The 24,980-nt window shown below is 43.0% G+C and overlaps 2 protein-coding genes across 5 annotated transcripts in view; both read left to right on the top strand.

Annotated features, from left to right (window-relative positions):
- Positions 1–7,836, top strand: part of LOC115134959 (methylcytosine dioxygenase tet3-B-like) — a 99,776-nt gene extending 91,940 nt beyond the window's left edge. For all 3 annotated transcript variants that reach the window (XM_065023085.1, XM_029669080.2, XM_065023086.1), the window contains 3 exons: positions 2,414–2,590; positions 3,258–3,414; positions 3,620–7,836. In XM_065023085.1, the coding sequence (XP_064879157.1) occupies positions 2,414–2,590; positions 3,258–3,414; positions 3,620–4,788 (1,503 nt within the window). In that variant the 3' untranslated portion in view covers positions 4,789–7,836. The remainder of the gene's footprint in view (positions 1–2,413; positions 2,591–3,257; positions 3,415–3,619) is intronic.
- Positions 7,837–8,253: 417 nt separating this feature from the next.
- Positions 8,254–24,980, top strand: part of LOC115134958 (eukaryotic translation initiation factor 4E-like) — a 25,605-nt gene continuing 8,878 nt past the window's right edge. The window contains exons 1-5 of one of the 2 annotated variants that reach the window (XM_029669078.2): positions 8,254–8,348; positions 9,798–9,898; positions 23,870–23,965; positions 24,338–24,401; positions 24,873–24,980. The exon at positions 24,873–24,980 is cut by the window's right edge and continues 6 nt beyond it. In XM_029669078.2, the coding sequence (XP_029524938.1) occupies positions 8,316–8,348; positions 9,798–9,898; positions 23,870–23,965; positions 24,338–24,401; positions 24,873–24,980 (402 nt within the window). In that variant the 5' untranslated portion in view covers positions 8,254–8,315. The remainder of the gene's footprint in view (positions 8,349–9,797; positions 9,899–23,869; positions 23,966–24,337; positions 24,402–24,872) is intronic. The other variant, XM_029669079.2, reaches the window with a different exon arrangement.

Raw genomic sequence — 24,980 nt, 5'->3', positions numbered from 1 at the left:
TGGTAATAGAAGCTGTTCAACAGTCTGATGGTAATAGAAGCTGTCCAACAGTCTGATATTAATAAAAGCTGTCCAACAGTCTGATGGTAATAGAAGCTTTCCAACAGTCTGATGGTAATAGAAGCTTTCCAACAGTCTGATGGTAATAGAAGCTGTCCAACAGTCTGATGGTAATAGAAGCTGTCCAACAGTCTGATGGTAATAGAATCTGTCCAACAGTCTGATGGTAGTAGAAACTGTTCAACAGTCTAATGGTGATAGAAGATGTTTAATAGTCTGATGGTAATAGAAGCTGTCCAACAGTCTGATGGTAATAGAAGCTGTCCAACAGTCTGATGGTAATAGAAGTTGTCCAACAGTTTGATGGTCTGGTAATAGCAGCAGTCCAACAGTCTGATGGTAATAGAAGCTGTCCAACAGTCTGATGGTAATAGAAGCTGTTTAACAGTCTGATGGTAATAGAAGCTTTTCAACAGTCTGATAGTAATATAAGCTGTTCATCAGTCTGATGGTCTGGTAATATAAGCTTTTCAACAGTCTGATGGTAATAGAAGCTTTTCAACAGTCTGATGGTAATAGAAGCTGTTTAACAGTCTGATGGTAATAGAAGCTGTTCAACAGTCTGGTGGTAATAGAAGCTGTCCAACAGTCTGATGGTAGTAGAAGCTGTTCAACAGTCTGATGGTAATAGAAGCTGTTCAACAGTCTGATGGTAGTAGAAACTTCTCAACAGCCTGATGGTGATAGAAGATGTTTAATAGTCTGATGGTATTTGAATCTGTTCAACAGTCTGATGGTCTGGTAATAGAAGCTATTCAACAGTCTGATGGTAATAGAAGCTATTCAACAGTCTGATGGTAATAGAAGCTGTTTAACAGTCTGGAAGGCTCCGGCAGCGCTGGACAGGCGGGAGACTCCGGCAGCACTGGACAGGCGGGAGCTCCTGTAGGGATGAGACGGAGAGACAGCCTGGTGCGGGGGGCTGCCACCGGAGGGCTGGTGCGTGGAGGTGGTACCGGATAGACCTGACCGTGCAGGCGCACTGGAGCTCTTGAGCACCGAGCCTGCCCAACCTTACCTGGTTGAATGCTCCCGGTCGCCCTGCCAGTGCGGCGAGGTGGAATAGCCCGCACTGGGCTATTCAGGCGAACCGGGGACACCATGTGCAAGGCTGGTGCCATGTAAGCCGGCCCAAGGAGACGCACTGGAGACCAGATGCGTAGAGCCGGCTTCATGGCACTTGGCTCGATGCCCACTCTAGCCCGGCCGATACGCGGAGCTGGTATGTACTGCACCGGGCTATGCACCCGCACTGGGGACACCGTGCGCTCCACAGCATAACACGGTGCCTGCCCGGTCTCACTCGCCCCCGGTTAGGAAAGGAAGTTGGCGCAGGTCTCCTACCTGGCTTCGCCACACTTCTTGTGTGCCCCCCCAAGAAATTTTTGGGGCTGACTCTCGGGCTTCCATCCACGCCGCCGTGCTGCCTCCTCATACCAGCGCCTCTCCGCCTTCGCCACCTCTAGCTCTTCTTTGGGGCGGCGATATTCTCCAGGCTGTGCCCAGGGTCCTTTTCCATCCAACTCATCCTCCCATATCCAGTCCTCCTTGCGCTGTTCCTACTGCCGCTGCTTGTCACCACGCCGCTTGGTCCTGTTGTGGTGGTAACGGGATACTTCTGTTGAAGGAGAGGCGGACCAAAATGCAGCGTGGTTATTGTGATAGATGAAAATAGAACAATATACAATATACAAAAAACAAGAAACCGTGAAAAAAACGAAAACAGCCCTATCTGGTGTAACAAACACAAAGACAGGAACAATCACCCACAAAACCCAACACCAAACAGGCTACCTAAATATGGTTCCCGATCAGAGACAATGACTAACACCTGCCTCTGATTGAGAACCATATCAGGCCCAAACACAGAAACAGACAAACAAGACATCCAACATAGAATGCCCACTCAGAACACACCCTGACCAAACAAACATAGAACATACAAAGCAAACTTTGGTCAGGGTGTGAGATGATACATGCATACGCTCGCTCACTCGTGCACACACAGAGAAACACAAATACTTACACACACTTGCTTCTTGTGCCAGCATTTTAATGGACAACACCGTTGAGAGTTAGTGTTGTGGTCGTGTTTTGTGCGTTAATGGACATACTGTAACTGGGCCATTGGAAGCAGAATTCAACATTAGCTTAGACAAATGTCACTATCAAATCATTTTTAAAAATCCATAGTGGAAACAAAAATCGATATGAGATGTCATGCACTTTTTGGTCACCTCACGCGTTTTCACTTCAACCAAGATACCGTAGGAATTTTATCCCAGAAACTCTCCGATACTTTGCTAGTCTTTTCCATTCATGTAAAATGTATTGTTATCTGACCCTCCTGCAGGTTTGCACTTTAACCAAGGAGGACAACCGTGCGGTGCGTAACATCCCAGAGGATGAACAGCTCCACGTCCTGCCCCTCTATAAGATCTCACAGAGGGATGAGTTTGGCCGTGCCGATGGCCAGTGGGACAAGATCCAGACTGGGGCCCTGCAGGTGCTGTCAGCCTTCCCCAGAGAGGTAGGTTCCTACGCTTTCCTAAGTTTCCCCTAGGTGCAGATCTAGGAGCAGCTTCCTCTCCTCTAATCCTAACAGTAACCATTAGTGGGGAAAATATGAAACTGACCCAAGAGATCAGCGTCTACTTCACCCTAAATCGGTTCTTACCCCCTGTAGAGAACCAGGAGGCAGGGGCTGTTACACGGGGTGGTATGCAGGCTTTTGTTCCAGCCTTGCTCTAACACACTTGATTCTACTAATCAACCTCCAGTTGCTCACCCGGATGAGGGTTGGTTAGCCTTACACTCTATGGGATTGAAATTAGTTGGTATCAAGACCATGTCAATTGGAGAGTTTTGGGTTTGATCTTGCACAAGTCACATCCCACTGGGCAAAATCAACATTGTTTCCATGTCATTTCAACAACAAAAAATCTATGTGATGGTGTTGAATTCTCGTGGAAAACTGATTGGATTTGCAAAAAGTCATCAACATAAAGGAATTTCTTATTTTTTTTCAACCAACTTTTAACCGAAATCCATTGACATGGTGAAATTCAACCAAATGTAAATCCAAACCAAACATTGAAATGATGTCTGTGCCCAGTGGGATGTGCTGTATTTGCGTGTTTACTTCAAACCACTTGATAAAAGCTTTTACTAAATGACCATGCTTATATCATCACCAGGTGCGTCTGCTGGCTGAGCCGGTGAAATCAGCCCGTAAGAGAAAGCAGGAGGCCAAGCTGAAGGCCCAGGCTGACAAACAGGCTGCAGCTCAGGACAGGAAGCCTGGACAGAGTCCACTAACCCCGGGCAAGGTCAAGACCGAGAGCACCAACAAAGGTAGAGACCTCTGGTTGGTTGTTTGATTAGTTGGTTGATTGGTTGGTTGGTTTATTGGTTGAATGAATGATTAATCAGTTGGTTGGTAGATTAATTAATTAATTAATGATTTACTAATTGATTCATTGATAAATTGGTTGATTGATTTTCTGCATTTTTCTTACAATAAAATGCTTGATCCTGGTTTGTATATTTCACCTTCCAGGTTCCAAAAGCACTTCATCAGTGGATCAGTCCTCCTCATTCAAAGCAGAGCCTCAGTCCTTCTACAGCTCTTTCACACCAGGAAGTGTGGGTGCCTATGCTCCAGAGTCTAACTCCCCTAGCCCTTACCACCACAGCACTCCCACCTACCCCACTCCTCCAGGAAGATCCACCCCGGGGATGGAGGCTCTTTCCCCCCATCGTCCCGGCATGCCTTCCACCCAGTACGGATACAGAGGGCCACCAGGGGCCCAGTGCAATGGTTCCCCCCTCCATTACAAGACAATGGGAGAGGATGTAAATGGTTACTCCCCAGGACTCATCAGAAAGCAGCTGGCGAACACTGAGAGATGTGGGACACCTGGCGACTACCCCCCCAGGACGTTTAAAATGGAACCCAACGAGGTGCACTGCTCCCCTCTTGTCAGACCCCCCCACAGCCACAGTACTCCTCCTCCATCCTCCTTCTCCGCCCCCCTCCCCCACCCAGAGGGCCTCCACAGCAGACTCAACGGGCTCCCCGGGGTGGCGGAGGAGATCGGGGACGGGGTTAAAGGTCATGGAGGTCATGACCTCCCCCACTGTGCCACTCATCTCCCCCTTCAGGCCCCTCCCCCTCTCTTCCCCAACCCGGAAGAGGTCAAACAGGAACAGGAAGAGGTGTGGTCAGACAGCGAGCACAACTTCCTGGACAGTGACATTGGCGGGGTGGCGGTGGCTCCCTCCCACGGTTCCATTCTGATTGAGTGCGCACGCAGAGAGCTCCATGCCACCACCCCCATCCTCCGACCCGACCGCAGCCACCCCACCCGCATCTCCCTGGTCTTCTACCAGCACAAATCCCTCAACGAGCCTGACCATGGCCTGCACATGTGGGAGGCAAAGATGGCCCGGAGGGAGCGGGAGAGGGAGGAGGAGGCTGAGAGGATAGGGATGGGCCTGGACCTGGAAGAGGTTAGCCCGGTCAAGGGGAAGGGGAAGAGGGGGAAGGGGGCCGGGGCTGAGAGTGTGGAGCCTGAGGAGGAGGTAGAAGAGGAGGGCCCGGAGGAGAAGAAAGGGGTGTTGAAGGTTCCTACCCGGCAGGCGGTGACCGTAGCGCGGGATGGGGTGGTCACTGTGTCCCCTTATGCTCTGACACAGGTCACGGGCCCCTACAACCGCTGGACATGATACTGTTATGTACACACACGTACACAGGCACACATTCACTCACAGACACATACAGCGATTACATTTTAACACACACACACACCACCCTGTGCTACTGCCTTACCTCAATCAACTTTACACTTCTAATCTCCTTTTTCTGTGTTATTTCATTGTGTTACTTTTTCCAAACGTATGTCTGTTTATTTTTGTTTCTCTTCGTCTCTGCTTTCAAAGTGATGAGGAAGAATATCGTTTGTGGGTTTTTAACTGTGACTTTTAGTGTTTGGTGATGATTTTTGGGGTCTGGTTTTTTCATGTAAAGAGATGGTGCTCAGAACCAATTTTAAATGTGTTTTTAAACTGGTTTTAAATACAACTTGCTTAATAAGAACAAACAAGATGTGATTATTTATTCTGACCATTTTTCAAAAACTATTTTTTTATTTTATTTCTTGATGCAAGCCTGTTTACTGCAATTTTGCTGTCATCCAGCATTTTACACTAGTAAACACTCATGTCAAGTCTCTATGGTCTTTGTTTCAGCCAAGAGTGCTCTTTTCACAAAAGGAGTTTTATCAATGATTGATCATGTAATGGTGCCATCTGTAGCAGCAACTTTCGATAAACACACCACATATTACACAGTATGTAAGACTAGACTATACACATTTACTCTAGTTTTATGTGAAAACAATGTAGCATGGTGCTTTTCCTTCTCTTCCCGTTCCTCTATTGGTGGTCATGAAGGAACTTTACTACCTTGTTTTGGGCTGGATCGTTTTAGTCTTTTTGTTAAACGTACAGATAGATATATGATGACATATTGAAAAAGCACTTTTTTATTTTTCATAACTTGAAAAAGGTCCCGTTCCAATATGTACAGATAGAGAGATATATCCGACAGCTTGTTTGAAACCTGTTTGTTTTTTTGTTGTAGAATTATTTTATTCAACTATGAATTTGTAACATTATAAATTGCATATCAGTCTCACACAAAAAACTGGCTTACTAAGCAATTATGAAATGCTGCATATAAAGATTGTGTCAGATTATGGTGCTTGTTTTCAACGACACTTAATTTGTATGAATCTGGATAACCATGTACAGTATGTTCACTGAAGACCTGGGTTCAAATACATGTGTATTTGAGTATTTTCAAATACTTTCCAAATTTCCAGATGCAACTACTTGTCTTTTCAAATAATTACTTTGAATGTATGGGAAAGTAATTGAGATATTTGAAATAGTATTTTAACCCAGGTCTGGTTCACTGTCTGAACTTCCAGAGTGTTTTAAATAGGACTTGTCTGTTTTTGATACAGACACAGCTGAAAAGACCACATAAAACCTGTTCAGAAATGGTGACTATATTACTGTATGTTTCTTACAGGCGCTGACAGCATTTCTATCCTCTCTTTTTAACTGACTAGGGCATTGATTGGCACTTATGTTTGTCCATATACTGGGTATAAATACATTATACAAGTGGAGAGAAAACCAACCAAATCCTTTGTTGTTTCTCATTTCCTCGTCTTTACTCTTTGGGTGAAGTTGCTCTGACAGAATAAAACACTCCTCAGATAATTTCAGCTGCTGTAACAGTGTTGAAATGTTGTTAAAACGTTGTTTACATACCATTTACATAACTGTTTCACATGGTATCTGAATGTGGCATACAGGGTTGGGGTTAACTCGTGTCATTTCAGAAAAGAACCGTAATATTCAGAGAGTATTTTCCAATTCAACCTTATTCATTCAAATTAATTTGAGAATCCTGGATAGACGGCTTTTGAAATAGAATCAACCTCAATGCTTGTGGCATACCGTTTCAGGGTCGAAATGTAGTTACTTTCTGATGGTGCTAACTCGTCAAAATGTGATGCTGCACTGACAAAGCCTGTGTTTATTCTAGGGGTGATGTTATGATGCTTTTTGCATGACTAGCATTTGCTGTTTCCCTTCTGGATGGGCTTGCCATACCCTTGTGCTCTACCGTCTCTGTCCTGAATGCATTATGTACTACAGTACTTCAATCTTGTTACTGGTCAACTTGAGCAGAGTTACAGAGTAGCATCAATTCTCTGCATCTTTTCATCATAAGTTCTAGGTCTATCACGTATTGAGTCAGACAGTAGACCTCTGCAGTATACAGTATAAACCTGCTTTAATAGGGGGCAACCATGTAGGGTATTCATCAATGCTCACATTAGTCCATCATAACCATGTAAATATGGGCCCATTCACTAATACTGCAATTGATTAGGCATCTGTTGTATTGATCTGTCTCCGTATATGCTGGCTCTAATGCAGCGCAATGCAGATAAAGCACATTTCACTGGTGCTTTCATTTGAGTAATACACAGATCTGAATATATGTTTTTTTTTATGTCTGTTTTTCTCTTTGTTTCTCAGGTGTGAGGTTGTTCATTTACCCAGGCTTCAACCCAACTAGGGCACACACAGTCTCCTAACACAACTCTCTTTCTTCCAATAATGTTCTCAACAGATTGACAAAGTCAAACCATATACTTAGATTTTTCCTCTGAGATAAATGTTGACACATAGATTGAATGCATTTTATACAAAGTAGCTGCAGTACATATATAGTCTATTACATTATATTGAATGTAGGCCGTTGCAAGTTAATAATGTGGTAGAAAACAGTCACTTTAAAATGTTTCCAGCTTTACATAAGACAGTTTGTAAGATAATAAACTTTTGTAATTGTTTCACTTGAAGATTTCTTGGTTCTACCATTATGTGTGACTTGAAAACTGTGGTAACCTACATGTACATCAAGGAGGAAAAACTAGCACCAGCATTTTAAAACTCAAAGGTTTTTATTGGAATAAAACTGTATAAAATACACATTTCATGTGGAACTGACAGTTTTACTGTACTATTCATGGTTTGTAGATAACAGTCTTGTTATTTTGCAACTGATTGACAAAATGACTGTACATAATAACTAAGGTGTATATCAGTTTGACAGTTTTGAGAAAATACTAAATTCAGCATTCCTGTCAATGGCTACCCCCTGGTGAAATAAAGATGTATTTATATTTTGGACTTGTGTGTCTTTTTGCTTTATTGACAATAAGTGACTTCAAGGTATACAAACTATAATACTGTGTGTGTGTGTGTGTGTGTGTGTGTGTGTGTGTGTGTGTGTGTGTGTGTGTGTGTGTGTGTGTGTGTGTGTGCAGTCTCAGGTGAACATAACAGATGGCAATACCCCTGATTAGAAATGTGTGTGTAGACCCTTAAGAATGTACTTTTGGGAATAGATGGTAACCAGTAGAACAAAACAGATAGCTTACCTTATTCCCCGGGTCCATTCCTTTGTCACAGTGTAGTGGAGACTTAAATATTTGTAGTATTATAGTTGGAATAAATAGTGATAATATACCTGCGTGCGAAAAGTCTACTGTCAGGGATAGCGGGCTTTCTGCCATTCACATGTTCTTGAACTAAAAAGGCTTCCGTATATTTTTGAGTGATTCGTGACGCACCAGCTCCGAACGGACAGGATCATTTCTACAGGCAAGATGGCGACTTCGGAGCCGGTAAGCGAGATCGAGGTATGTGGACATTTCACGAATAAAAACTGAATGTAGAACCCATCCTTTTTTTATTTGGTTAAGTTTCATCTTATAGGGTTTAAATCTACCAGGTTTTAACGGAATATTTTGCTCCAGGATCTGTGAAAGTGTGGGTGTCTGGTTCCAACATGCTCAGCAATGCTAGCGATGGATTTAGGGGGTGGCATTGGAGACTGTTGGCAGGGAGTAACTGGACATAGCTAGGTAGTTAATACTTGGTTCATTGAGTCGATACAATATATTACACTGTTACTGTGTCCCTTCAAAACTATTGATCGTATTTGTGATTGGTTTTTATTTACATGATAAAACAATGTGACATCTAGACACGTGTGTCTGTGCTGTGTTAGCTAGATTTTACGTTACCTTGCTAACTATAGCTAGCTAGCCTGATGGCTAACGTTAACTAACTTGCTGCCATGGGGCTTGCTCATTTGAATCTGCACATATTTTGCACAAATTAACCTGTTTTGGGCAAATGTAATGAATTACTAGTTGTAACTAGTTAGCTAGCTAAACTGTTCCCAATTAGCTATACGACAATCTGACGTTAATGAATAAGCTAACTAGCAACTGTAGAAGTTAACGTTAAAAGTGATTTAGTTGGCTAGTTAACGTACTAGTGAGTGAGTCATCCAGTATACTGAAGTAGTTAGCTATCTTGGAATCAGCCCCATCCAGCAGGCGCATGACTTGCGGCGAATCAATGAATCAGATATGAAGCATATGGACGGTCTAGCTAACTACTTAGGAGTTAGCTACAGAGTAGTAGGTAGAGTTTCAATCACATGTGGCTCTCTAGTAGCTATTAGTAATGGCTAACTACACAAACGTTTGGCTTAGTCTCAGGTGAACAGAAAACGTAGCTAGCTAGCTAGCTAACCACATTGACAAAACAGAGCCGGCTAGCCATTGTCACCTCACATCACCTTGTTCTAGATCTTTCAATAGTGGAAGTCTAGATTTTCAGCATCTTCTACAGAGATGTTGGTAGATATTCAGTAGACATGAAGAGGCATTGTATCTATCATTCAGTAGTATAAATGGCAGAAATCCTAGTTTTGTCTTTATTCAAAATGTAGTCCGACATGGATAGAATACATGTAGTATTGTTTTAGTGTCTGTAGTAGTTTTATTAAATGTAACCATTGTTTAACTAGGCAAGTCAGTTACGACTTGTTCGGGAGCAGAATGACACATTTTTACCTTGTCAGCTCGTGGATTCCATCTAGCAACTTTTCAGTTACTGGCCCAAAGCTTTAACCACTAGGCTACCTGCTGCCCCGGTTAGTTTCCATAATTATCCTTGATATTGATATGATTGTGTATGTTAGGAGCTATTGGCAGGATGGGTCTAAAGATGTCAGATTTCCTTGCAAACAGCTAATATTGTACTGATGGATGTTTTTGCTGTGTCATCCCATCCAGAATGCATCTGAAACAGAAGAGCCCCAACCTGAAGTAATCCCCACTGCACCACCTGTGGTCACTGATTCCGAGCAGTACATCAAACACCCCCTGCAAAACAAGTATGGGTACAGTGTGTCTGTCTGCTTTTGTGCATTACAATTAGTAAATGAGACAACAAGGGGGAACTACCTGAATTTGTCCAATAGGAACTCGTTGCAAAACATAATTGTTTGGACTAATGATTACATCCCTGGGGTACTGCAACAAAAACAAGAGTTTCTATTGAACAATTTCAGGTAGGTCCCTCCCTCTTTCGTTCTGTTGGCTTCCGTTTTGTTCCTAGTGAATAAACCCCAGGGTCATGTTCATTCATTAGATACCAAACGGAAGGGAAATGACAATCAGAACTGGACTTGTCCAATAAGAAACTAAGTCGTTTTTTAAAAGTTGCAAAACCTTTTAAAACGTGTTGTTATTGTGTGCCTAAATTAACATAACCCAGATGGGGTTACTAGGGTCACGCTCACTAGGCCAAAACGCTTTGGTGCTTCCTAAAATATTTCCATTCACATGCTCACAGCTAGCTTTATCCCTAAACCTAGATGAAGAACAAAGCTGATCAAACTTGCTCTCTACAGATTTGACATTGTGATGTCATCACTTTTGTCTGTTGTAGCACATCCAATCGAGTGGCTGTCTTTTGAATAGGAAGCCAGGCCATAGACTACCGTGGGCAGTACATCGGACCGGGTAGAACTGCTGACATAAAACACTGCCTCAGTAGACCCACTCTAGACCTTTCTGTCTGTCCTGTCCCTGCCTCAGGTGGATGCTGTCCCTCCCTAACCACAGATTCTGGGCCATTCTGATGCTTTAAAACTCCATAGTTCTGGTCTTTTTTCCTGTTTGAAAAACTTGATCCTAGACCAGTGGATTTCAGATTCTATTCGCAGGGATTTTTCTGCCATTGACATCCTTGGGCAGGCCGCCTTCAGCGTTATTTAGGGCCACCTGTGTCCACAGTGTTTTATATGGGGGTGTGTGTGTATACACATGAATGAATGTGTGTGTGTGTATACACATGAATGAATGTGTGTGTGTGTATACACATGAATGAATGTGTGTGTGTGTATACACATGAATGAATGTGTGTGTGTGTATACACATGAATGAATGTGTGTTTGTGTATACACATGAATGAATGTGTGTTTGTGTATACACATGAATGAATGTGTGTGTGTGTATACACATGAATGAATGTGTGTGTGTGTGTACACATGAATGAATGTGTGTGTGTGTGTATACACATGAATGAATGTGTGTGTGTGTATACACATGAATGAATGTGTGTGTGTGTATACACATGAATGAATGTGTGTGTGTGTGTATACACATGAATGAATGTGTGTGTGTGTGTATACACATGAATGAATGTGTGTGTGTGTATACACATGAATGAATGTGTGTGTGTGTGTATACACATGAATGTGTGTGTGTGTATACACATGAATGAGTGTGTGTGTATACACATGAATGAATGTGTGTGTGTATACACATGAATGTGTGTGTGTGTGTATACACATGAATGTGTGTGTGTGTGTATACACATGAATGTGTGTGTGTGTGTGTATACACATGAATGAGTGTGTGTGTGTGTATACACATGAATGAGTGTGTGTGTGTGTATACACATGAATGAGTGTGTGTGTGTGTGTATACACATGAATGAGTGTGTGTATACACATGAATGAGTGTGTGTGTGTGTGTGTGTATACACATGAATGAGTGTGTGTATACACATGAATGAGTGTGTGTATACACATGAATGAGTGTGTGTATACACATGAATGAGTGTGTGTATACACATGAATGAGTGTGTGTATACACATGAATGAGTGTGTGTATACACATGAATGAGTGTGTGTGTGTGTGTGTATACACATGAATGTGTGTGTGTGTGTATACACATGAATGTGTGTGTGTGTGTATACACATGAATGAATGTGTGTGTGTGTGTATACACATGAATGAGTGTGTGTGTGTGTGTATACACATGAATGAGTGTGTGTGTGTGTGTATACACATGAATGAGTGTGTGTGTGTGTGTGTGTATACACATGAATGTGTGTGTGTGTGTATACACATGAATGTGTGTGTGTGTGTGTATACACATGAATGAATGAATGTGTGTGTGTGTATACACATGAATGAATGAATGAGTGTGTGTGTGTGTGTGTGTATACACATGAATGAATGAGTGTGTGTGTGTGTGTGTGTGTGTATACACATGAATGAGTGTGTGTGTGTATACACATGAATGAATGAGTGTGTGTGTGTGTATACACATGAATGAATGAGTGTGTGTGTGTGTATACACATGAATGAATGAGTGTGTGTGTGTGTGTATACACATGAATGAATGAGTGTGTGTGTGTGTATACACATGAATGAATGTGTGTGTGTGTATACACATGAATGAATGTGTGTGTGTGTATACACATGAATGAATGTGTGTGTGTATACACATGAATGTGTGTGTGTGTATACACATGAATGAATGAGTGTGTGTGTGTATACACATGAATGAATGAGTGTGTGTGTGTATACACATGAATGAATGAATGTGTGTATACACATGAATGAATGAGTGTGTGTGTGTGTATACACATGAATGAATGAGTGTGTGTGTGTGTATACACATGAATGAATGAATGTGTGTGTGTGTATACACATGAATGTGTGTGTGTGTATACACATGAATGTGTGTGTGTGTATACACATGAATGAATGAATGTGTGTCTGTGTGTATACAAATGAATGAATGAATGTGTGTGTGTGTGTGTGTGTGTGTGTGTATACACATGAATGAATGAATGTGTGTGTGTGTGTGTATACACATGAATGAATGAATGTGTGTGTGTGTGTGTGTATACACATGAATGAATGAATGTGTGTGTGTATACACATGAATGAATGAATGTGTGTGTGTATACACATGAATGAATGAATGTGTGTGTGTATACACATGAATGAATTAATGTGTGTGTGTGTGTGTACACATGAATGAATGAGTGTGTGTGTGTGTGTATACACATGAATGAATGAGTGTGTGTGTGTGTGTATACACATGAATGAATGAGTGTGTGTGTGTGTGTATACACATGAATGAATGAGTGTGTGTGTGTGTGTATACACATGAATGAATGAGTGTGTGTGTGTATACACATGAATGAATGAGTGTGTGTGTGTATACACATGAATGAATGAGTGTGTGTGTGTATACACATGAATGAATGAGTGTGTGTGTGTATACACATGAATGAATGAATGAGTGTGTGTGTGTGTATACACATGAATGAATGAGTGTGTGTGTGTGTGTGTATACACATGAATGAATGAGTGTGTGTGTGTGTGTGTATACACATGAATGAATGAGTGTGTGTGTGTATACACATGAATGAATGAGTGTGTGTGTGTGTATACACATGAATGAATGAGTGTGTGTGTGTGTATACACATGAATGAATGAGTGTGTGTGTGTGTATACACATGAATGAATGAGTGTGTGTGTGTATACACATGAATGAATGAGTGTGTGTGTGTGTATACACATGAATGAATGAGTGTGTGTGTGTGTATACACATGAATGAATGAGTGTGTGTGTGTGTATACACATGAATGAATGAGTGTGTGTGTGTGTATACACATGAATGAATGAGTGTGTGTGTGTGTATACACATGAATGAATGAGTGTGTGTGTGTATACACATGAATGAATGAGTGTGTGTGTATACACATGAATGAGTGTGTGTGTATACACACGAATGAATGAATGAGTGTGTGTGTATACACGAATGAATGAGTGTGTGTGTGTATACACGAATGAATGAATGAGTGTGTGTGTACACATGGATGAATGTGTGTGTGTACACATGAATGAATGAATGAGTGTGTGTGTATACACATGAATGAATGAATGAATGAGTGTGTGTGTGTGTATACACATGAATGAATGAGTGTGTGTGTGTATACACATGAATGAATGAGTGTGTGTGTGTGTATACACATGAATGAATGAGTGTGTGTGTGTGTATACACATGAATGAATGTGTGTGTGTATACACATGAATGAATGTGTGTGTGTATACACATGAATGAATGAGTGTGTGTGTGTATACACATGAATGAATGTGTGTGTGTATACACATGAATGAATGTGTGTGTGTATACACATGAATGAATGAGTGTGTGTATACACATGAATGAATGTGTGTGTGTATACACATGAATGAATGTGTGTGTGTATACACATGAATGAATGAATGAGTGTGTGTGTGTACGAATGAATGAGTGTGTGTGTGTACACATGAATGAATGAATGAGTGTGTGTGTACACATGGATGAATGAATGAGTGTGTGTGTACGAATGAATGAGTGTGTGTGTGTATACACATGAATGAATGAATGAATGAGTGTGTGTGTGTATACACATGAATGAATGAATGAGTGTGTGTGTATACACATGAATGAATGAGTGTGTGTGTATACACATGAATTAATGAATGAGTGTGTGTGTGTATACACATGAATGAATGAGTGTGTGTGTGTGTATACACATGAATGAATGAGTGTGTGTGTGTGTATACACATGAATGAATGAGTGTGTGTGTGTATACACATGAATGAATGAGTGTGTGTGTGTATACACATGAATGAATGAGTGTGTGTGTGTGTATACACATGAATGAATGAGTGTGTGTGTATACACATGAATGAATGAATGAGTGTGTGTGTGTGTATACACATGAATGAGTGTGTGTGTGTGTACACAAATGAATGAGTGTGTGTGTACACAAATGAATGAGTGTGTGTGTACACGAATGAATGAGTGTGTGTGTACACGAATGAATGAGTGTGTGTGTACACGAATGAATGAGTGTGTGTGTACACGAATGAATGAGTGTGTGTACACATGAATGAATGAGTGTGTGTGTGTGTGTGTACACATGAATGAATGAGTGTGTGTACACATGAATGAATGAGTGTGTGTGTGTATACACATGAATGAATGAGTGTGTGTGTGTATACACATGAATGAATGAGTGTGTGTGTGTGTGTGTATACACATGAATGAATGAGTGTGTGTGTGTGTGTACACGAATGAATGAGTGTGTGTGTGTGTGTACACATGAATGAATGAGTGTGTGTGTGTATACACATGAATGAATGAGTGTGTGTGTGTATACACATGAATGAATGAGTGTGTGTGTGTATACACATGAATGAATGAGTGTGTGTGTATACACATGAATGAATGAGTGTGTGTGTATACACATGAATGAATGAGTGTGTGTGTGTATACACATGAATGAATGTGTGTGTGTGTGTATACACATGAATGAATGTGTGTGTGTGTGTATACACATGAATGAATGTGTGTGTGTGTGTGTATACACATGAATGAATGTGTGTGTGTGTGTGTATACACATGAATGAATGTGTGTGTGTGTGTGTATACACATGAATGAATGTGTGTGTGTGTGTATACACATGAATGAATGTGTGTGTGTGTATACACATGAATGAATGAATGAGTGTGTGTGTATACACATGAATGAATGAATGAGTGTGTGTGTATACACATGAATGAATGAATGAGTGAGTGTGTGTGTATACACATGAATGAATGAATGAGTGTGTGTGTGTGTATACACATGAATGAATGAATGAGTGTGTGTGTGTGTATACACATGAATGAATGAGTGTGTGTGTGTATACACATGAATGAATGTGTGTGTGTGTGTATACACATGAATGAATGTGTGTGTGTGTGTATACACATGAATGAATGTGTGTGTGTGTGTATACACATGAATGAATGTGTGTGTGTGTGTATACAAATGAATGAATGAGTGTGTGTGTGTGTATACACATGAATGAATGAGTGTGTGTGTGTGTATACACATGAATGAATGTGTGTGTGTGTGTGTATACACATGAATGAATGTGTGTGTGTGTGTGTGTACACATGAATGAGTGTGTGTGTGTGTGTGTGTGTACACATGAATGAGTGTGTGTGTGTGTGTATACACATGAATGAGTGTGTGTGTGTGTGTATACACATGAATGAATGTGTGTGTGTGTGTATACACATGAATGAATGTGTGTGTGTGTGTATACACATGAATGAATGTGTGTGTATACACATGAATGAATGTGTGTGTATACACATGAATGAATGTGTGTGTATACACATGAATGAATGTGTGTGTATACACATGAATGAATGTGTGTGTATACACATGAATGAATGTGTGTGTATACACATGAATGTGTGTGTGTGTGTGTATACACATGAATGTGTGTGTGTGTGTGTATACACATGAATGTGTGTGTGTGTGTGTGTGTATACACATGAATGAATGAGTGTGTATACACATGAATGAATGTGTGCGTATACACACACACACACACACGAATGAATGTGTGTGTGTGCGTATACACACACACGAATGAATGAGTGTGTGTGCGTATACACACACACGAATGAATGTGTGTGTGCGTATACACACACACACGAATGAATGAGTGTGTGTGCGTATACACACACACACGAATGAATGAGTGTGTGTGCGTATACACACACACACGAATGAATGAGTGTGTGTGCGTATACACACACACACGAATGAATGAGTGTGTGTGCGTATACACACACACGAATGAATGAGTGTGTGTGTGTGTGTGTGCGTATAAATATAATATACACTACCGGTTAAAAGTTTTAGAACACCTACTCATTCATTGGGTTTTCTTAATTTTTTACTCTTTGTAGAATCATAGTGTAGACATCAGAACTATGAAAACACATATGGAATAATGTAGTAACCAAAAAAAAAAGTAATGTAGTTTTTTTTTTAAATCTAAATATATTTGAGATTCGTCAATGGCGCCACCCTTTGTCTTGCTGACAGCTTTGCACACTCTTGGGATTCTCTCAACCAGCTTCACCTGGAATGCTTTTCCAACAGTCTTGAAGGAGTTTCCATGTATGCTGAGCACCTGTTGGCTTCTTTTCCTTCACTCTGCGGTCCGACTCATCCCAAACCATCTCAATTTGGTTGATGTCGGGGGATTGTGGAGGCCAGGTCATCTGATGCATCACTCTCTTCCTTGGTAAAATAGCCCTTACAGAGCCTGGAGGTGGGTTGGGTCATTGTCCTGTTGAAAAACAAATTATAGCCCCACTAAGCCCAAACAAGATGGGATGGCATATCGCTTCAGAATGCTGTGATAGCCATGCTGGTTAAGTATTCCTTGAATTCTAAATAAATCACAGGCAGTGTCACCAGCAAAAGACCATAACACCACCTCCTCCATGCTTCACGGTGGGAAATATACATGCAGAGATCATCCGTTCACCCACACGGCATCTCACAAAGACATGGCGGTTGGAACCAAAAATCTCAAATTTGGACTCAAGACCAAAGGACAAATTGTCCATTGCTTGTGTTTCTTGGCCCAAGCAAGTCTTTTGTTCTTATTGGTGTCCTTTGGTAGTGGTTTTAGCAGAGGTAACTCTGGGTCTTCCGTTCCTGTGGTGGTCCTCATGAGAGCCAGTTTCATCATAGCGCTTGATGTTTTTTGCGACTGCACTTGAATAAACTTTCAAAGTTCTCTACATTTTGCGTATTGACTAACTTTCATGCCTTAAAGTCAGTCTCTCCAGGATTCTGCAATCATATAATTCAATGCAAAATCAACCAATCAGCGCATATTATGTGAGACAGTGCAATTTTTACAAATTCCCGCACTTTTTGCATGTAAAAGGGTCTAATCAAAAGCAGGTTAACTGCACTGTTAGCAATCCCCCTTGCTGTCAGTCTGTTCACGTGCGAAGATGATAGGTGATTGTTGATGGCTGACAGGCGGTGCAATGAACAGAAGTCCATCTCATTTGCCAACAAAAATAACAGCTAAAAACAGTGTACAACAATTTCCAAATGTTTTTGGGAAACGAGAGAAAGTCAACGATGAAGTCACTTCGACTCAGGAAAGCATATGAGAATGTCAGAACAGTTCCCACAGCAAGGACAGTTCACCATGACTGAAGTAGTAGCAAGGACGACTGGCAAGCGCTGAAAGAATCAAGGTGTGGCGTTTTACTCAACTTTTACTCCGCTAACCTTGGCTTTAGTAGGGTGGTCGGCACTCTGCTCTCTCCAGTCTAACCTTGGCTTTAGTAGGGTGGTCGGCACTCTGCTCTCCCCAGTTTAACCTTGGCTTTAGTAGGGTGGTCGGCACTCTGCTCTCCCCAGTTTAACCTTGGCTTTAGTAGGGTGGTCGGCACTCTGCTCTCCCCAGTCTAACCTTGGCTTTAGTAGGGTGGTCGGCACTCTGCTCTCTCCAGTCTAACCTTGGCTTTAGTAGGGTGGTCGGCACTCTGCTCTCCCCAGTTTAACCTTGGCTTTAGTAGGGTGGTCGGCACTCTGCTCTCCCCAGTTTAACCTTGGCTTTAGTAGGGTGGTCGGCACTCTGCTCTCCCCAGTCTAACCTTGGCTTTAGTAGGGTGGTCGGCACTCTGCTCTCCCCAGTCTAACCTTGGCTTTAGTAGGGTGGTCGGCACTCTGCTCTCCCCAGTCTAACCTTGGCTTTAGTAGGGTGGTCGGCACTCTGCTCTCCCCAGTCTAACCTTGGCTTTAGTAGGGTGGTCGGCACTCTGCTCTCCCCAGTCTAACCTCGGCTTTAGTAGGGTGGTCGGCACTCTGCTCTCCCCAGTCTAACCTCGGCTTTAGTAGGGTGGTCGGCACTCTGCTCTCCCCAGTCTAACCTCTGCTTTAGTAGGGTGGTCGGCACTCTGCTCTCCCCAGTCTAACCTTGGCTTTAGTAGGGTGGTCAGCACTCTGCTCTCCCCAGTCTAACCTCGGCTTTAGTAGGGTGGTCGGCACTCTGCTCTCCCCAGTCTAACCTCGGCTTTAGTAGGGTGGTTGGCACTCTGCTCTCCCCAGTCTGTCTATGGAGATTGCTGCTCAAAGCACTGAGTGCAATTTGTCAGCTTTGCTGTTTTAAACTCTGTGCTTCCGTGATCCGTATTAAGTTTTACAATCTGTCTGGATTTTTTAGAAATGAAATTGCAACCCTTTCAGAAAAAATCACAATCTGAAGTATTTTGAATACAAATCGATCCTCAAATTGAAAGCGATTAATCAGCTTTTAATCTATTTGGGCTTCTTTTTTTTCTTTTTCTTTTTGAGGGAGTGGGAATCGGAAGTGCATCTCGTGTTGATAGCAATCCCCAAGCCTGATGGAGAAGTGAGTGAATGTGTGAATGGATTTTGACAGAGCTGTTCGTTCTGAAAAATTCCAAATAACTTAACAGATCTCTATTGTAAAGGGTTTAAAACACTGTTTCCCATGCTTGTTCAATGAACCATAAACAATTAATGGACATGCACCTGTGGAACGGTCGTTAAGACGCTTAGACGGTAGGAAGTTAAGGTCACAGTTATGAAAACTTAAGACACTAAAGAGGCCTTTCTACTGACTCTGAAAAACACCAAAAGAAAGTTGCCCAGGGTCCCTGCTCATCTGTGTGAACGTGCCTTAGGCATGCTGCAAGGAGGCATGAGGACTGCAGATGTGGCCAGAGCAAAAAATTGCAATGTCCGTACTGTGAGTCGCGTAAGACAGCGCTACAGGGAGACGGGGCGGACAGCTGATCGTCCTCGCAGTGGCAGACCACGTAACAGCACCTGCACAGGATCGGTACATACGAACATCACAACTGTGGGACACGTACAGGATGGCAACAACTGCCCGAGTTACACCAGGAACGCACAATCCCTCCATCAGTGCTCAGACTGTCCACAATAGGCTGAGAGAGGCTGGACTGAGGGCTTGTAGGCCTGTTGTAAGGCAGGTCCTCCCCAGACATCACCGGCAACGACGTTGACTATGGGCACAAACCCACCGTTGCGGCACCAGACAGGACTGGCAAAAAGTGTTCTTTGCTGAAGAGTTGCGGTTTTGTCTCATCATGGGTGATGGTTGGATTAGCGTTTATCATTGAAGGAATGAGCGTTACACCGAGGTCTGTACTCTGGAGCAGGATCAATTTGGAGGGTGAGGGTCCATCATGGTCTGGGGCGGTGTGTCACAGCATCATCGGACTGAGCTTGGTGTCATTGCAGGCAATCTCAACGCTGTGCGTTACAGGGAAGACATCCTCCTCCCTCATGTGGTGCTCATCCTGACATGACCCTCCAGCATGACTATTCCACCAGCCATACTGCTTGTGCTGTGCGTGACTTCCTGCAAGACAAGAATGTCAGTGTTCTGCCATGGCCAGCGAAGAGCCCAGATCTCAATCCCATTGAGCACATCTGGGACCTGTTGGATTGGAGGGTGAGGGCTAGGGCCATTCCCCATAGAAATGTCCGGGAACTTGCAGGTGCCTTGGTGGAAGAGTGGGGTAACATCTCATAGCAAGAATTGGCAAATATGGTGCCGTCCATGAGGAGGAGATGCAGTACTTAATGCAGCTGGTGGCTATTATTCTACAATGTGGAAATATTAAAAAATCAAAGATAGACAGGGAGATTTGAAAATTCCAAAAACAATGATTGATTTTTGTTATTATGTGTAAGCACCGCATTAGCCGTGGAAAAATACATAGAATTGCAGGAAATTCTACATTGCCAAGATGGGGGCTCTAAAAATTCAGCCATGCCTACTCCTCCTGCCACGCACACCACATAAGCCTCTTTTTGATCTACATTGGTTTTGGAGCTCTCTGAATGTAACTTTGGGGTGGCATTACACCACCGCCAGAGAAAAAACAAGCCTTGCGCAACCTCTTCCTCCTGTTGATGTTTTTCTGGGTGATGCTAGGGACTAGACAGTCTGGAGTCTGTTGTAGGGAGTTCTGGACTTCAACACACGTGGCTCAACATCCCTTTAGAATTGTCTTTTCTTCAGGACCCCAACAGCAGTAGTGTAGACCACTTTACGTTAATTGACACATTAGTGTTTTTGTTTACACATGTCTATGACCTCAACCTGGTTCATCAGACGAGTCACGCCACATGTTTTCTCGTCTCAACACTGGTGTTGTGTAATAATAACATACGTTTCAGTCGGGCAACACTAGAGTGCTTCCTCTCTAGCCTACTTCTCTACTGATAGTCAGTGTGATAATTAACCACGGGGGACTTTTCAGGAAGGGACCAGGAGGGGCATGTGTATAAATTTAGTATGGCGGGGGGCACAGGGTTCAGGCCATGCCCTATCCACCTCTCCATCCCTCCCTCCCCTACAACACTATGACACTGGGAAAGGGATGATAGAATAATGGTAGGACTGGTGAACAATGGAAGACTGCCTGGTTCTGCTGTTCAACATGTTAGTGTAAGCATGTTACTTACACTTGCTGTTGTACACGATGGGGAAATGAATGCATAGGCAATAACATACAGTGCATTCTGAAAGTATTCAGACCCCTTGACTCCCATGTTTTGTTACCTTACACAATTATTCTACAATGGATTCAATTGTTTTCTCCCCCTCAATCTATACACAATACCCCATAATGACAAAGAAAAACGTTTTTTATAAATGTTTGCAAAAGTATAAATAATCAACTGAAATATCACATTTACATAAGTATTCAGACCCTGTTGAATCACCTTCGGCAGCGATTACAGCCTCGAGTATTTTTGGGTATGACACTACAAGCTTGGCACACCTGTATTTGGAGAGTTTCTCCCATTATTCTCTGCAGATCCTCTCAAGCTCTATCAGGTTGGATGGGGAGCGTCGCTGGGCCACTCAAGGATATTGAGACTTGTCCCGAAGCCAAGACAATGCAGGAGTGGCTATGTTCTTAGGGTTGTTGTCCTGTTGGAAGGTGAACCTTTGCCCCAGTCTAAGATCCTGAGCGCTCTTGAACTGGTTTTTATCAAGGATCTCTCTGTACTTTGCTCCGTTCATCTTTCCCTCAATCTTGTTTAGTTTCCTAGTCCCTGCTGCTGAAAAACATCAACACAGCATGATACTGCCACCACCATGCTTCACCGTAGGGATGGTGCCATTTTCCTCCAGACATGCCGCTTGGCTTTCAGGTGAAAGAGTTCGATCTTGGTTTCATTAGAGCAGAAAATCTTGTTTGTCATGGTCTGAGGGGCTTTAGGTGCCTTTTGGCAAACTCTAAGTGGGCTGTTATGTGCCTTTTACTGAGGAGTGGCTTCTGTCTGGCCACTACCATAAAGGCCTGCTGCAGAGATGGTTGTCCTTCTGGAAGGTTCTCCTATCTCCACAGGAACTTTTGAACTCTGTCAGAGTGACCATTGGGTTCTTGATCACCTCCCTGACCAAGGCCCTTCTCCCCAGATTGCTCAGTTTGGCTGGGTGGCCAGCTCTAGGAAGGGTCTTTGTGGTTCCAAACTTCCATTTAAGAATGTATTTTTATAGGCAGAGCAACATGACATCAACCTTCCATACCTTAACCTTCCTTATCCTACCCGTTAAGTAGTTGCTATGGAAATCTTTATAGTTTATTTGCTGTACGTTGTGTGGAACGGACTGTTGGATTGTTTGTTGGACGCGTCATTGATTGTAGGTCTGCTGTTGGACGCGTCATTGATTGTAGGTCTGCTGTTGGACGCGTCATTGATTGTAGGTCTGCTGTTGGACGCGTCATTGATTGTAGGTCTGCTGTTGGACGCGTCATTGATTGTAGGTCTGCTGTTGGACGCGTCATTGATTGTAGGTCTGCTGTTGGACGCGTCATTGATTGTAGGTCTGCTGTTGGACGCGTCATTGATTGTAGGTCTGCTGTTGGACGCTTCATTGATTGTAGGTCTGCTGTTGGACGCTTCATTGATTGTCGGTCTGCTGTTGGACGCTTCATTGATTGTCGGTCTGCTGTTGGACGCTTCATTGATTGTCGGTCTGCTGTTGGACGCTTCATTGATTGTAGGTCTGCTGTTGGACGCGTCATTGATTGTAGGTCTGCTGTTGGACGCTTCATTGATTGTAGGTCTGCTGTTGGACGCTTCATTGATTGTAGGTCTGCTGTTGGACGCTTCATTGATTGTAGGTCTGCTGTTGGACGCGTCATTGATTGTAGGTCTGCTGTTGGACGCGTCATTGATTGTAGGTCTGCTGTTGGACGCTTCATTGATTGTAGGTCTGCTGTTGGACGCGTCATTGATTGTAGGTCTGCTGTTGGACGCGTCATTGATTGTAGGTCTGCTGTTGGACGCGTCATTGATTGTAGGTCTGCTGTTGGACGCGTCATTGATTGTAGGTCTGCTGTTGGACGCGTCATTGATTGTAGGTCTGCTGTTGGACGCTTCATTGATTGTAGGTCTGCTGTTGGACGCGTCATTGATTGTAGGTCTGCTGTTGGACGCGTCATTGATTGTAGGTCTGCTGTTGGACGCGTCATTGATTGTCGGTCTGCTGTTGGACGCGTCATTGATTGTAGGTCTGCTGTTGGACGCGTCATTGATTGTAGGTCTGCTGTTGGACGCGTCATTGATTGTAGGTCTGCTGTTGGACGCTTCATTGATTGTAGGTCTGCTGTTGGACGCGTCATTGATTGTAGGTCTGCTGTTGGACGCGTCATTGATTGTAGGTCTGCTGTTGGACGCGTCATTGATTGTAGGTCTGCTGTTGGACGCGTCATTGATTGTAGGTCTGCTGTTGGACGCGTCATTGATTGTAGGTCTGCTGTTGGACGCGTCATTGATTGTAGGTCTGCTGTTGGACGCGTCATTGATTGTAGGTCTGCTGTTGGACGCGTCATTGATTGTCGGTCTGCTGTTGGACGCGTCATTGATTGTCGGTCTGCTGTTGGACGCTTCATTACATTTGCTGTTATGTTAGAATTTAGCCCTGGTTTGGCTGATGTATATCAATTCATGCATTTCCATAACTGTTACTGCTGTTGATATGCAGACCGACACATTGACTGGTCATTCTGGTAGTTGCAGATGGTAAGATTTGCCCACTAAAGACAAAATAGAAGCCTCTGTCTGCGGACCGGAGAGTGCGATGGAGATTCTCTGACTGTGTCCTCTCACTTCAGATGGGCCCTGTGGTACTTCAAAAATGACAAGAGCAAAAGCTGGACAGAGAACCTCCGTCTCATCGCAAAGTTTGACACAGTGGAAGACTTCTGGGCGTGAGTACTCTTCCTCTCCCTCTTTCTCTGCTACTCTTCCTCCTCCCTCCTAATCCACATCACCACCCCTTATTCTACCTCTCTATCCTATGGCATCATCATGACAATCAGTGTTGAAAAAAGGCACCATTTCCTGTTTAGCAGAGCAGAATGTTCATTTGCAGCTAGAAATTAATTCTGCAGAATTTAACTGGCAGTTCTATGCCATGTATTGCTATCTGTGCCCTGAATGTTGTGCCTCATGACTTCTCTCCAAAATGGAGAATGGCATGGAACTATCTATTGTCTCACTATCATTTTATAATCATAGTGTCTAATATTATTTTATCTGTAGGCCTGTGTTTAAGTGTGCCTCTTGGTTGTGTGTTGTAGATTATATAACCACATACAGCAGCCCAGTAAGTTAGGCTTCGGCTGTGACTACTGCTTATTTAAGGTAAGTGGACATCTGAAACCAACAGTATCCTATCAGAGGACATGTCGCTCTTCTGTACGTTGTCAAGTTAATGATGTTGAATGAAGACATAAAGCCCCTCTGAGTAGGACTGATGATCTGGGACAGTGTTTCCCAACGTCGGCCCTCGGGACCCCAAGGGGGGTGCCCATTTTCGTTTTTGCCCTAACACTGGACAGCTGATTTAAATGATCAAAGCTTGATGATTAGTTGATTATTTGAATCAGTTGTGTCGTTCTTTCGCAAAACACAAACATTCACCCTGGGGGGCTAGAACATAGTTTGGGAAACCCTGATCTAGGATCAGGTCCCCCTTATCCTTTGAATGTTTTTCATTATGGTCTAAAATGCTAAACTGATCCTAGATACTGTAATACGCTTCATGAATACGGACCCAGGGTGTATGTTGGGGGTCAAGCTGTGAGCTAACGTTCCTCCACCACTGTGTGTCAGGATGGGGTGAAGCCTATGTGGGAGGATGACAAGAACAAGCTGGGTGGGAGGTGGCTGATGACCCTCAGCAAACAGCAGAGACCAATCGACCTTGACCGCTACTGGATG

This window comes from Oncorhynchus nerka, linkage group LG10 (genome assembly GCF_034236695.1).
Source record: "Oncorhynchus nerka isolate Pitt River linkage group LG10, Oner_Uvic_2.0, whole genome shotgun sequence".
NCBI classification, from domain to species: domain Eukaryota; kingdom Metazoa; phylum Chordata; class Actinopteri; order Salmoniformes; family Salmonidae; genus Oncorhynchus; species Oncorhynchus nerka.
This window is presented reverse-complemented; position numbering and strand designations above follow the sequence as displayed.